General features: G+C 34.4%; 2 protein-coding genes across 4 annotated transcripts in view; one reads left to right on the plus strand and one right to left on the minus strand.

Annotated features, from left to right (window-relative positions):
* The window catches only part of LOC113518894 (CCR4-NOT transcription complex subunit 6), a 207,452-nt gene extending 197,453 nt beyond the window's left edge, over positions 1-9,999 (plus strand). For both annotated transcript variants that reach the window (XM_052898500.1, XM_026903918.3), the window contains one exon: positions 110-9,999. In XM_052898500.1, coding sequence (XP_052754460.1) covers positions 110-189 — 80 coding nt within the window. In that variant the 3' untranslated portion in view covers positions 190-9,999. The remainder of the gene's footprint in view (positions 1-109) is intronic.
* An 811-nt stretch (positions 10,000-10,810) lies between these two features.
* LOC113518927 (28S ribosomal protein S24, mitochondrial) lies at positions 10,811-12,526 on the minus strand. Of its 2 annotated transcripts, none has more exons than XM_026903961.3 (4): positions 12,337-12,526; positions 12,069-12,252; positions 11,758-11,858; positions 10,811-11,066 (listed from the first exon to the last, which is right to left on the minus strand). In XM_026903961.3, the coding sequence occupies exons 1-4, from the start codon at positions 12,364-12,366 to the stop codon at positions 10,878-10,880; spliced, it is 504 nt and encodes a 167-aa protein (XP_026759762.1). In that variant the 5' UTR covers positions 12,367-12,526; the 3' UTR covers positions 10,811-10,877. The 2 variants fall into 2 exon arrangements, with proteins under 2 accessions (XP_026759762.1, XP_026759761.1); XM_026903960.3 differs by having other exon boundaries at positions 12,069-12,258; positions 12,337-12,523.
* Between the last annotated feature and the right edge of the window lie 7 nt (positions 12,527-12,533).

Raw genomic sequence — 12,533 nt, forward strand, 5'->3', positions numbered from 1 at the left:
AAGTTAAAAAACTTCTTCGCAATCAGAAATATGTCTATTTAGTTGGACCAGATTTTGACTGTAACAATATTTAATCGTACACTATCAAACGTCATTCTCTTCCCCACAGATCACTTCCCGCTACTGGTGGAGCTGGAGATGTGCCCGAGCGCGAGCGGCAACTCCAACGGCCTCATCGGACGCAGGTAGCACGCGTCGCCGCGCGCCGCCCGTCGTCGACACGCCCGCGACGCGAGGGACCCGCCCAACAAGTCCACCTAGCAGCTCCAACCACCCCGCGATACTCGACGTCCGATGCGAACGAAGCCCCCTCCACACGAGCGACGCTTTACCACCACTACAGTCAGCGGCAAGTAACGTTGACAATCTCTCGTATTAAATACATTTATATTCGTAAAATTGACACTGCACAAAACTATAAATTGTGCCCGAGTTATTTGTCGCACGATTAGAAAGAGATAGAACATTATTATTTTTAGTTTGAGTTATCTCTTTCTAATCGCACGCACGTGGTAAAGTAACGTATCTGTGGCGTCGGCTCGAGAGATAAGCATCTATGTGGCTAATTTTATCGAGAAGGTATTTATAGAAACGATTAGGAAATTGTATTTTGTAACGTGTCAATTTGTAACAATTTCATAATCGCTTCATAGACCCATATGTGCCTATCTTAATGCCGTAGAGGACTTGCCGAACCGTTATATATGTTGAACGTGTATAGATTTATAAACGTGACTGTATATAGGTATGTTCGATATAGAAAGTCGTTAGTGGGTTTTGTACCTAAACGGGAGGAATGCGTTAGTACTCTGCCCTTAATCGTCTCTTTGTATATTTTTACATGAAATCTAATTTTATCAGTATTCCAAATCGTATAACGCATTCCTCCCGTGTGTATGTTCGTGTGTAACTCTAATATTGTACAATTTGTATGTGCTAATGCTGATATACATACCGAGCGTTTACTTTTCACTGGACCGTTGGTACGTTAGTACTGTTCTTAGGCCGTTAACATGACATGCAAGTAGTTTAGTGTCGACTTTTGTTTGCTCAATTGTTATATATGAATTTGACACGAAGTAGTGTAAGCTTCGAACAAAGGAACAACATGGTTATTTACATTTGTATTAGTTTATTGAAATAGCTTTCCAGTGATAAGGAAACACTAATTGAGATGTTTACAAACAAATCATGTAGGAATCAAAGTAGAATGTTTTAATGTTATTTTCTCTGTCTGTATTAGTCCAGCTTGTGCAATCGCATTTCCCCTACACATTTCATAATGGTTTCTCATAAGAATCCGAATATGTAAGTATGTAGATGTAATTGAAATTGGTTCAATAAATAAAAAAAAAAAAACGAGTGGAACCCATTCGGAATTACGCTTATTGTGTCAATAAAATGATATTTAAAAACGATAAAGATGAAATATTTTTCCAATCTAGTTGGTCGGCAGATTTACGCTTAGTTTCCATTGACTGTACAGTAGAGGAATGTATGGTAAGTGTGAGAAATTAATGTTAGTTGATTACGAATCTCAATTCCAAACGTAGATGGCGTTACGGTATTCGAATGATTTGTCTAAGAAGCTTAGAGTCAAATAGAGATTGCAACGTGGATACAAAATTTGAAATCACATCAAATTTCTCTATTTCAGTATCATCAGTTCGGCTCTAGCAAAATCTATCAATATATACATTTTCGTCACTACGCGCATGGGAAAGAACAAGCCAAATATCACTGTCTCGTTCTATCTCATACATACGATAGAGAGAACACATCTGTCGATAGTTATGTTGCCACATATCTAAGATAACAGGATGAAGGATAATCGACATAGTAGAAGTAATTGATATCTCTCAATTCTATTTACGTCGGTTAAAATATAAGTGAGATGCAAGACACCTAAAGATCATACGAGTTAAAAATTTATATGTTCAGTTTTGTGTTAACGGCGCAATCTCAAATTTATTACGGGCTTCTTGGAATCCCGCGCCATCTTCATTTAGAATTGACTTTACGCAATCCGCTAATGACTTTTATATATTCATCAGTAAGTATTGAGAGGAATGATAATATGACGTCCTTGTGTGGGAGTGTGTCAAACGTCCATTTACCAATTAGGGTTTTAAATTCCTCCACTGTATATTGTTTAGACGATATTTTATTGGAAGTATAATGCAATATGTGGATGTCGTGGTGCGAGCAATCGGGAAACCTGTCTTATTTGCGGACTACGGGCGTTGTATACTCTTATCCATACCTTTTTTCTTTATTTAAAATTTGAGTATAATATATATATATATAATAAAATACCTAGTTACTAGACTACCTACAAGATACTTGCCAGTAGTTTAAATATATTTTTTTCTTCAGAGTTTAGAATAATTATCATCACAATTTTCTGTCTTTTTCTCCTCTTAAGATAAAATTATCACTATCAAATATGGGCTGTACTAAACATTTTAAGAACAGGTGGCAGCACATTCGTTCACCGTGATGCCCGTCTCCACACACATTTAATACTAAAATTTATTGTCAGCATACAACTTCGGCAGTGAACGTGCAATTCGCTCGTAAACCGTAAGCGTAGATAGTTTCCCCCTTGCTCGACCGCATTTTTTGTAGTACGGTGTGATCAGTGAGACTAGAATAGATGGCGCTCTTGTAACATTTGACTTTGTATCTCTGTTGTATTTTACTTTTTGACGTCAGTGTCTCAGCTATTATTATATATACAATATTATGAATACGTCGAACCGACCTTGTGGTGTTTAACGTTATCAAGTTTGAATCAAGAATCTTAAAACCAAATAAACTATGCAGCATGGACACCGAATTAATGCCAATAAATTTACAATTTTGAACTTGTCATATTTCTCTTTCTTGCGAAGTCACTGTTGAGTGTAAATGGAATGAAAGTTAACTCGTCGTGGTTTAGCATCTCTTTCTATCTATTCTTCACTATATATTTAGGAATGTAACTTAGGTTACTTTATTGGCTTCAATTTTGTATTCACGGTACCTTATTGATATGGTTATAGGTTTCTTAGTTCGAATTCTATTATATTGAGAGATAGATGGCGTTGCGCGTACGTTTCTTAGGTTCTATACGAGTTTACAAAGTTGTATAGGTACAAACTGTTTTCTCTGTATAGACCTGAACTATACATCTATATCCATGCGTACTATATAAAAATGCACTTTAAATAGTCAATATTAAAGCGCAATTTCATTGGCATCGCTTACGGCCGGGTTTGTATATTTACTGTCGAAAATCTTTATAATCTAATAGATATTCGATTTATTTTTGATACTTAATTACCTATTTGGAAATTTTATAGATCATTATTAATCGAACACTGCCTGTATAGTGACATCACATGAGTGCAATAAAGTTAATATCTAAGTGATAGTGCGTGATATTCAATAATGTTTATAAATAGCAGCTATGTCTGCGCGTACGCATCGTATTGTTTTTAATTATGTTTTATATTTTAGCGCCATATTTATAAATTAAATAAGTGTGACATCAAGATATAAGATTTTTTTTTATGTAGTGGACGACTTTTTATTTACAAATAAAAATAATAAGGTTTTTTTTTTTAACAGAAGATGCTTTTATTGATAGGTCGTAAGAGCAGGAAGTAACATAGTTTAAAAATATTCGAGACTTCATACTAAAAGTATTGGGTCTTGTTGGTTTTTTAAATTTATATATTTTTCTCTTTTTAAGGCCTCTAAATTTGAGCATCTTTAATATTTATTATTTTATTGTATTTTTTTTTTTTTTGAATTAGTATTTAACTATGAAATAGGGATGTGTAATAATATATTCATCACGTACACATGGCGGTGTTATTTTTAATAATTTATACTTAAAGGTTTAAAAATCATAATTGCCTTAAACAGTCAATATTTCATTATTACATATTGATAGATCTTGAACACTGGTTAATCCAACACTTTCTATGTTTGATAAGATTTTAAGCATTAATTATTCATTCCGATTCTTTATGTAACCAAATGTCGTCAGCATAAATTGCAGTTTTCTCTAACTGATATGTATTACATGCTGTCTCACTGATCGGTGTGTGTAGTGACTGGTTAGATGTTAGTGGGCGTTACTGTAGTAAGCGTGATGGCGTTCGGTTCGGTGGTCGCGGTGTCGGAAGGTCGTGGTCCGCGTTGACAAGTTGCGTGTTGCGTTACACGTTTCGGCGTGTCGCGGTACGGTGTAGCGACGTCGCTCTGGCGGCGTCTAGAACAAAGCTCGGCAGTGGTCGCCTAGTGTTCGGCGATCGCGATTAGGTTAATGTGACATTGTGTGTACCAACAAACATCTCAGCGAGACTTATAAATCCCCCCCCCCCCCTTCCCCTCCAAAGTTGTCCTATTCCGTTTTTTTTTTATATATATATATAAACGTCTCTGTACGTTAGTCGTGATTTCGTAGCGTAGTGTAAGTCTTGAGTTTTTATAAATGTTCTCCGCAGTGCCCGCCAGCGGACATCCCCTCTATATATTAAGTAGGTTACGTGAAGGTCGAGACCCCTCCCCCCATTTGTTTTAATTCACAAATTTATCATTAGTTTATAAGATTTGACTTCGTTGGTAGAAAGCAGTATTCACCTAGAGAGTGGTCCGATCAAAATTACGAATGTTAGTTGCATTTTATTTTTAGATTTAGTAAGTTTTAATTGATGATCCGGGGGTGTCCGACGGTGGACAGCGTCCCTTAACGAATAGCGGGTAGCATACTGACGTAGTACAAATGTATGTGTGAGTGTTGGTATATTTCTCGAGTGATGTCTTGTAGACTTGGTTGTAGTCCATCTCTGACTTTGCAAATGACGGATGCGACGTTGCCATGTTTTGTGGACAGTAATTAGTGAATCGCGAGACGGACAAATGGATTGATTCAAACTATCGTGTTTAATGTAATCATTTGATGCCAACAAAAAGTTTGTCAAATAGTAATGTACAATTTGGATTTATATACTGTTATAATTTAAATAAAAACGGTTTCATAGTTCAAATTAAGTTTCACATACTAACAATTATTAAAAATGTTAGAAATTTTTACAGTAAAAATTAACTCTTCAAAGGTGTCGTGAAGACGTCAAATGACGCATTATCAAAAATATTAACTTTCAAATAAAAACTCCTTTACAAATGAAACGTGTAAAATAATGAATGTTTGACCAACTTCTGAAACCACTACAAAAGGTCACAATCACGTGGATTGTGTGACCTTTTGTAGTGGTTTCACTCACCACCGGTGGATTGAATCACTGCGTAAATTTCAATCATTTATTTGATTTATCTGTCTCGCGTTCTCCTAAGATTGTTCGTCGTGACATGCTCCGAGGTCGTAGCGCTAGTAGGCGTGGTGTCGGCGCGCGAGCCACGTCGATCGGGGGGTTAAAAAAGCGGCTTTACGCGAATCGTTTTATATTTCGTGCTAAGCAGATTTTTCAACCCTCAGATAGCTTGTCCTAGTCATGCACTGAGATTGGCAGCTGTTTCGGCTGTATGCAGACCTGCTTTGGTCCCAATACAACGGAACGTAAACGACCAATCGCAGGCACACAGTCCTCGTTGTGAAGCGTTAGTTGTCGAGTAGTGATATTTACAATGTGACAAATCATCTTAAATAAATTTTGGACCACTGCATAGTTGTAACTACGCTTATATATTGTCCTCCCCCATTGGAATAATTTATAATCGAATAATTAATTTTGAATATTTTTTATTAAATTATATTATTAATTATTATTATTATTATGTATATCAATCGATAGGTGCTGTTGTATTTAATTTTTAAATGTTACTAACGCAATTGTGATAGAAATAACGTCTCTCTTGTAATCTATCGGGTGAATGGAAAAATTATGCCAAAACATGAAAAGGGTATATTAAACATTACTTTTAGGATAAATGGAGTTAAAATGAAGTTTTATACTAATCAAATTTTACTACTGACACTGTATAATTTTCTAAGTACAGATAGTTTTAAAAATCATATCATGATGATCTTGTTCTAGAGTTTGTGTAAAATAGTGTAGGATATTAAGACTGTCGTCATGTGCGGGGCTTGGTATTCTTTTACACCTTTGATAGTACAAACATCACAATATCTGAAGACAATTGGCGAGCGATTTTATTGCTAAATACAGTTACACTTCAGTATTGGCGAAGTGAAATTAATTATTTTGTAGATCACGTATGTTTTTTTCATTGATTTTTAATGTGTTGTCCCATTGTATTGAGTTGTAAAATGTTTCGTAAATGTAAATATTTTTTTCGTTAGTCTAAGGCGTGAACGTATTTAGAAATAGAATCGATGTCGCCTATCAGGGCCTTCAGAATGATTAAGCTATTTACAAGTGTCAAGCGTGAAAGAATTCCAGGTCGCAGCGTTTCAATTTGCCTTTATTGTGCTCTACAATCGGAATGTATAAATTTAAATGACGCTAATATACACTAGTGACGCTAGTAACCACTAATGACACTACTATTTACTGGTGACTCTAGTAAATATTAGTGATAATAGGATAGTGTCCCTAGTGACGCTAGATTCCACTAGTGATGTTAATATTAACAAGTCATCCTAGTTAACCACTAATGACACTAGTATTTACTAATGACGCTAGTAACTACTATTGATGCTAGACTATACTAGCACCAAGGACACTAGTCCCTAGTGACGCTAGTATTTACTAATGGCGCTAGTAACCACTAGGGAGTTAGTAACACTAGTATTCACTGGTGACACTAGTAATCCCCCAAAATTCCACTGTTTCTACATAATAAATTGCATTTATAATTTCCTTTTTTTGCATAATAACAGTAATTTTCAATATACATAGAATACAATACAGTTAAAGAAGTGGTAATATTTGGCTTTACTGAATCAGACTGTATTCTGAGTCATACTTACGCGCAATAAAAAAAAATACAGTTTTAAATAAAGAACACTCCCGTATTATTAGATGCATAGTTGACTCAGTATTCAAACAAATCAAAGGAACACTACGATGCGTAAGTATCGCTTATGAATAACGAGAGCTTTATTGTAACAAGTTTATCTTATTTGTAGTTGAACATATATGATCTCTTTATTTTTAATAGGATTTTGATGGACATTTTTACTTAATAGTTGTAGCAGTGTGTAGTATTGAAATAGTGGAATTATGATCGCACATGTTTGTTTATATAAATATGATTGGTGTGCGAAGTAAATTCGTCGCTGTGGACATTGTGTTGTGTAAAAAATATTTTGTCGATTTATTTTTCTTCTATTTCTTCACTGTAGTTAACAGACATACTGATATTTTATTACATATTTCCGATATTAAGCTGCATCCAGATATGTGTAATTTGCAATGTATATTACCTTAGATCATATAATAATTAATTGGTCGCGAACATTCTCGTGTAGTATAACCATGTTTCCCGCATATTACAGACGTCTGGAAGCGACTTAGCCATCCAGTAAGAACATAGATTATTATAAAAAAATTACAACAAACATTACAATATTTTAGACTTCAAAGGCACACATATACGGTAATGCTAAAAACATTGCAGTATATGCCTCACAGCTCAAATTGTTCCCCAATTGTAAACCATCAAGAAATATTTGTATAGTTGTTTAGTTTTTTATAAACCACCAATTTTATATCATTTAAGTTCTTGCACTGTATATTAATTATTTTACAAAACTGATACCATCCAAACTGTATAATTTCTTTCATATACTTGCACCGTTGGAACTTCTCAAAAAGGCATTAATTTTTCAAGAACAAATTTAGTGTATTCTATTCACTGTTCCGTTAGGAGTATTAAGTATTTGTTTGTACATATTATTTGTATTGTCTTCAATTGAAATTTCATGTATGTGTAATGTGAATATGTGATAATTTATTGTAACAACAAACTACTCTCCCCCCTACTCTTCACGCAGCCAAATGATGTCCCCACGGGCTAAGTTTTGACAGGTTAAACATTGGTGGCGTCATGTTAGGCCTTTGAAATAGGCCGCCGTAAAGTTGCTTTTTTTTTATGAAATATCCGTCACAGACATAAATTTAAATAGATGTAGCAAGAAACTATTTTTTTTTAATACATGTTCCACAATTGGAATATATAAATTTAAACGATCCTAGTATACACTCTACAATTTATTAGTAGCATTAAGATTCATGCTAGTTGCACAAGTCATGCTAATTGAAACTAGTATCATTCCTAAATTCTGTGCTTCGCAAATGCATAGAATAACATACTAAACTCAAAAGAGCATATAGCCTTCTCTCTGTCGATGGTTGAATTTCCGTTAGAAGTTCCCATATAATTTCTGTTCAAAATTTAAAAGATTGATAAACATTAAAGCAATATTTTAGAAAAGTTTTGATAAAGACGTGGCTTTGCTACAATATCTGAATAGAGTTTGTGAGTAGTAAAATGTGGCGCCCTTATAAAGGAATTGTGACTTCTATTTCCCATGTATATCGATGGATCTGGCCTTTCACCTTTCCCTATCGTATCGCAACCCGTATCTTAACCCGTCAGAAATTCAGTGGGACCCCAATTAATCACCAGCGTATCTCGACCGGGAAGTTTCAACCGTGCGTGTGCGCATTGACATTTTGGATAGTGTTTCGAATTTACCACGAGAAGCCTTCATGTTGTCTGTACATTTTATTTGTAAATATGTAACTTCGATAACAATTAATGCTAAACAACGAGCGAGCCGTCGCATATTGTCAGCCGTTTGGACTTCTGCGCACACAGACAACCAACAGACGCAATACAGTTTAGTGTTAATATAAAGTAAGGTGTACCACAGACATTCCACAGGCCCTATCGAATTAGCTCAATGCAAAAGACTGTTTGAGACTTTAAAAAAAAAATAATGATATCATGATAACGAAAAAAAAAAATATTTTCTGAATCACCTTAACGACTTTACAAAATGTGTTTGATTTAATAATAAGATCCAATGTATAACTCACTAGTATGTAAGGACAAATGCTTTACGTCACTGTGATAGACAATATAAATTTATCCGAGAGAGACACCATAGACAATTATGAGGCAATTATTAAGGGGAATTAGAAAATTGTAATGTAAAAAGGAATGTTGCAGTTACTCTCAGTAGAACGGGCGCGACTCGATTTCGTAATATTTCACATCTTTCGCGTAATCTCAACGCGGTATTCTACCAAGTCATATTCATTTTATTATCATTGTTATTTTATAAGAAGAAAAAAGAATTCTCTTAAATATTCCACAGTAATGCTAACATTGGGTTCAAAATGTACTATAAATAGTAAATATTTTAAAGGCGACAGAAAAATATGATTACAATTTTACTTTTTTTTTTATATATATATGACTTTCTATATACATGATTGATTATTCTTTAAAGTATATTTTGTACACAGTTTTAACATGGCTATGATTTTACTTTTTAATATCATTAAGAAAAAAATGGAAAATTACGAAACAGGTCAGCCATTTAAAAGCAATATTTAGATGATCCAATAGCAACAGTACTTGAATAGTCATATTCTTACTTATATTTAGTGTTATTTTTAAACTTTCGTATTTAGTACACATTGTTGATATGATTTGGCGGATCTTAACACGAATTATTTAATTTTAAACAAATGTAAAATACACTAGCCACGATTAAATGAGTGTGGTAAATACTTTATTATCAATCCCATCAATCCAATTTGCGAAATCGAGTAGCAAACCGTTCATATAAAATGTAATATCAAGTACAAAGCGTATGTGCAGAAGTTCGTTCTCGGCTCGAAGCAGTGTTCGAGCGGCCAGTAGCGCGTGCATGTGTGCGTGTATGTGTACGTGCCGACAGCGGCACTTGTTGGTGTGCGGCCGCGCGGCCCGACTCTCGCGTCTCGCTGTTCTGTTTGTTGACACATTATGTATATTTGAATGAATCAAATTATAAGAGAATATGAATTTTAATACTTGAGTTTTAATTTCATTCTATACAAGGTGGAATCGAAAACATTAGCATCCTTTTAAAATTTATTCTTTAATTTTTTCTTGACACTAACCTTTATTCCATAAACATGGGAAAAATGAAAATATTGAGCACCTGTACCGATGAAAATCGTGGCGTGCTGCACTTTGAAAAGAGCTATTAAACAATGCTAATGATTTCTATTTCGCCTATACATCATTACCTTTGTTTTTAATATATCTACAAAATTAATAATTTAATATTAAAAATATAAACCTGCCATACCTGGCGTGTGAATCCGGCACAGAATAGGACACCCCTTCCTTTACCGTAGATTCATGAGAGGCGACTAAAGGAACTTAATGGTCGAGAAATGGATCACAGCGTGCTTTTAAAACATTACCAGAAGCCAAACTATGGTTGCCAACCTGTCTACGAAGTGTGGCAACTACTGGCAACAACCCTGTCCTTCTCCTTGCGGAGGAAACCTATGTTCACTAGTGGATAGTAAACGGCTAATGGCCATTCTATCAATCAGCTTGCTCACATGCAGTGTTCCAGTTTAAAAGGTAAGATATGGCTATATTATAAGGTAACTACTATGACTATGGTTTAATACTTTTTATTTATAAGAAGTCAAGACAATGACTAGTTGAGTTAGTAGAGACTGAAAAGTTCAAAATTTGCATCTACTTTTTTATGGGTATGTTATGAGATATCTTTGCCAATTTTGATAATTCTATTTATAATTCATGAGGATCACAAGTTGTTTTTTTTTTAAAGGCAATATCCAATAGATTAAAAATAATAAAATTTTATAAATTTTAAATTCTATTTTTAAATTATCTATATACATATACACTACAAATTGTTTCGACAATTAAATGTACTTAAAGACAACATCTTGGAAACTATCTACAGTTTGTATCTCAAGTGTGACCGGACACTGAAGCCAGTTTGCAAGCAGTTCTTCAGTGTAGCCAAGAAGAAAGTACATTTTTGTTGGAGACACGGCCCTTCTTATGATTGCTGCCACCCTTATATGGTTGAATTGGCGTTTAATTATTACCTGTAAAAAAAAGAACCCTTTACAATATATGTTTATGTAATAATATATAGTAAGTATCGTATATGGTGTGTATTTACTGGGTACAGATTTATAACACCTGAGTCCTCAGGAATGGTAACGCATGGGGGGTATCATGGGCGAAACAGTATATTCTGTTATGTTCATGGTACTGCTCATGTCTATAGGCGACAGTTACCACTTTCCATCAGGTGGGTTGTCAGCTTGTTTGCCATTCTAAGTTGTATAAAAAAAACAACCCAAAACAAATAGATTTGTGTGCTATTTTTATACACTTCAGTTGCAAACATCCACATATTTTCATTATGGGAAAGAAAACAGCACTATACCCTAATATACCCCCACCTCTGGGGGGGGGGATTGTTAGTAACGCGGACTACCAGTCCCATTGCTAGCAATATACCCTATCAAGTCAACCTCTATGTGATCCCCTTTGGAAACCATCATGCTGAATTCTAGGTGTATTTATCATGATGGCCTAACTAACTTGCCTTTTCATTCTCACCTGCCATCCGTCACTGGTACCCCACCAGTGTATACCGTTAGCGCAGGTGGGCTAGCCATTTCATTATCATCCATTAAAAAAAAATCCTCATACTAGAAGAGACAGTACAAAGTAATAGGACATTAATAGGTTATTATGGTTTTTGAAATTATAAAATTAGATACTAACTTCACTACAAACAAGACCATGCCATGTGCCTGTCATGAATCGTCGAATGAATTCATCTTCCACTGCTGTCTCAGATCTTCTGAGGCCATCCTTTAAATTTGCTGGAATAATATAAAACTTCTTATTCTATCTTTAACCCTTTTAAAATTGGAATCAATAATAATAGTAAACTTTTAGATTATAAACAAATATTTAACTTAAGTATACGTATTTAAATTCACGCAGTAAATTTACAAATAATGTAGATAATATGTCATCGCATCGTGTTAAATAAATTTAAAATAGGAATTCAATGTGCAATTTGTACATACATGTATTCCAAGAGTTCCACGATTTCCTATGAGCGATATAGTGTGGCGGGTTCGCCATTTCGTAAGTAAGCGGTCTGTCCCTTTTCTTGGTTATGCGATATTTTCCAGACACAACTCGGCATAGTGGAGATGATGTGTGTATTTGCGAAGCGAGCGCTGGTGATAATAAATTCCCTAAAGGATTCTGCAACTATTTATTTTAAATTTAATAAGCACTTAATATAATTAGACTTTATTATGATCCAATATGATGAGAAAATCAAAATACCTGTACTAATCTTAGAGCAGATGTATTCATTACTGTCTCGTCTAGTCGTAACAGAAACAAATATTATCAAAATTAATATTTGAAATTTTATACAAAGAAAAACTAAAAAATATTTATTTTGGAGCTAATATGTAAAATATTGTGAAGTTTCGTCGAGGTCTGAATTGAGGTTATTTTTGACATTTTGACAGTAGTAC

Source organism: Galleria mellonella, unplaced genomic scaffold (genome assembly GCF_026898425.1).
Source record: "Galleria mellonella isolate WM207_F2 unplaced genomic scaffold, CSIRO_AGI_GalMel_v1 utg44, whole genome shotgun sequence".
NCBI classification, from domain to species: Eukaryota; Metazoa; Arthropoda; class Insecta; order Lepidoptera; family Pyralidae; genus Galleria; species Galleria mellonella.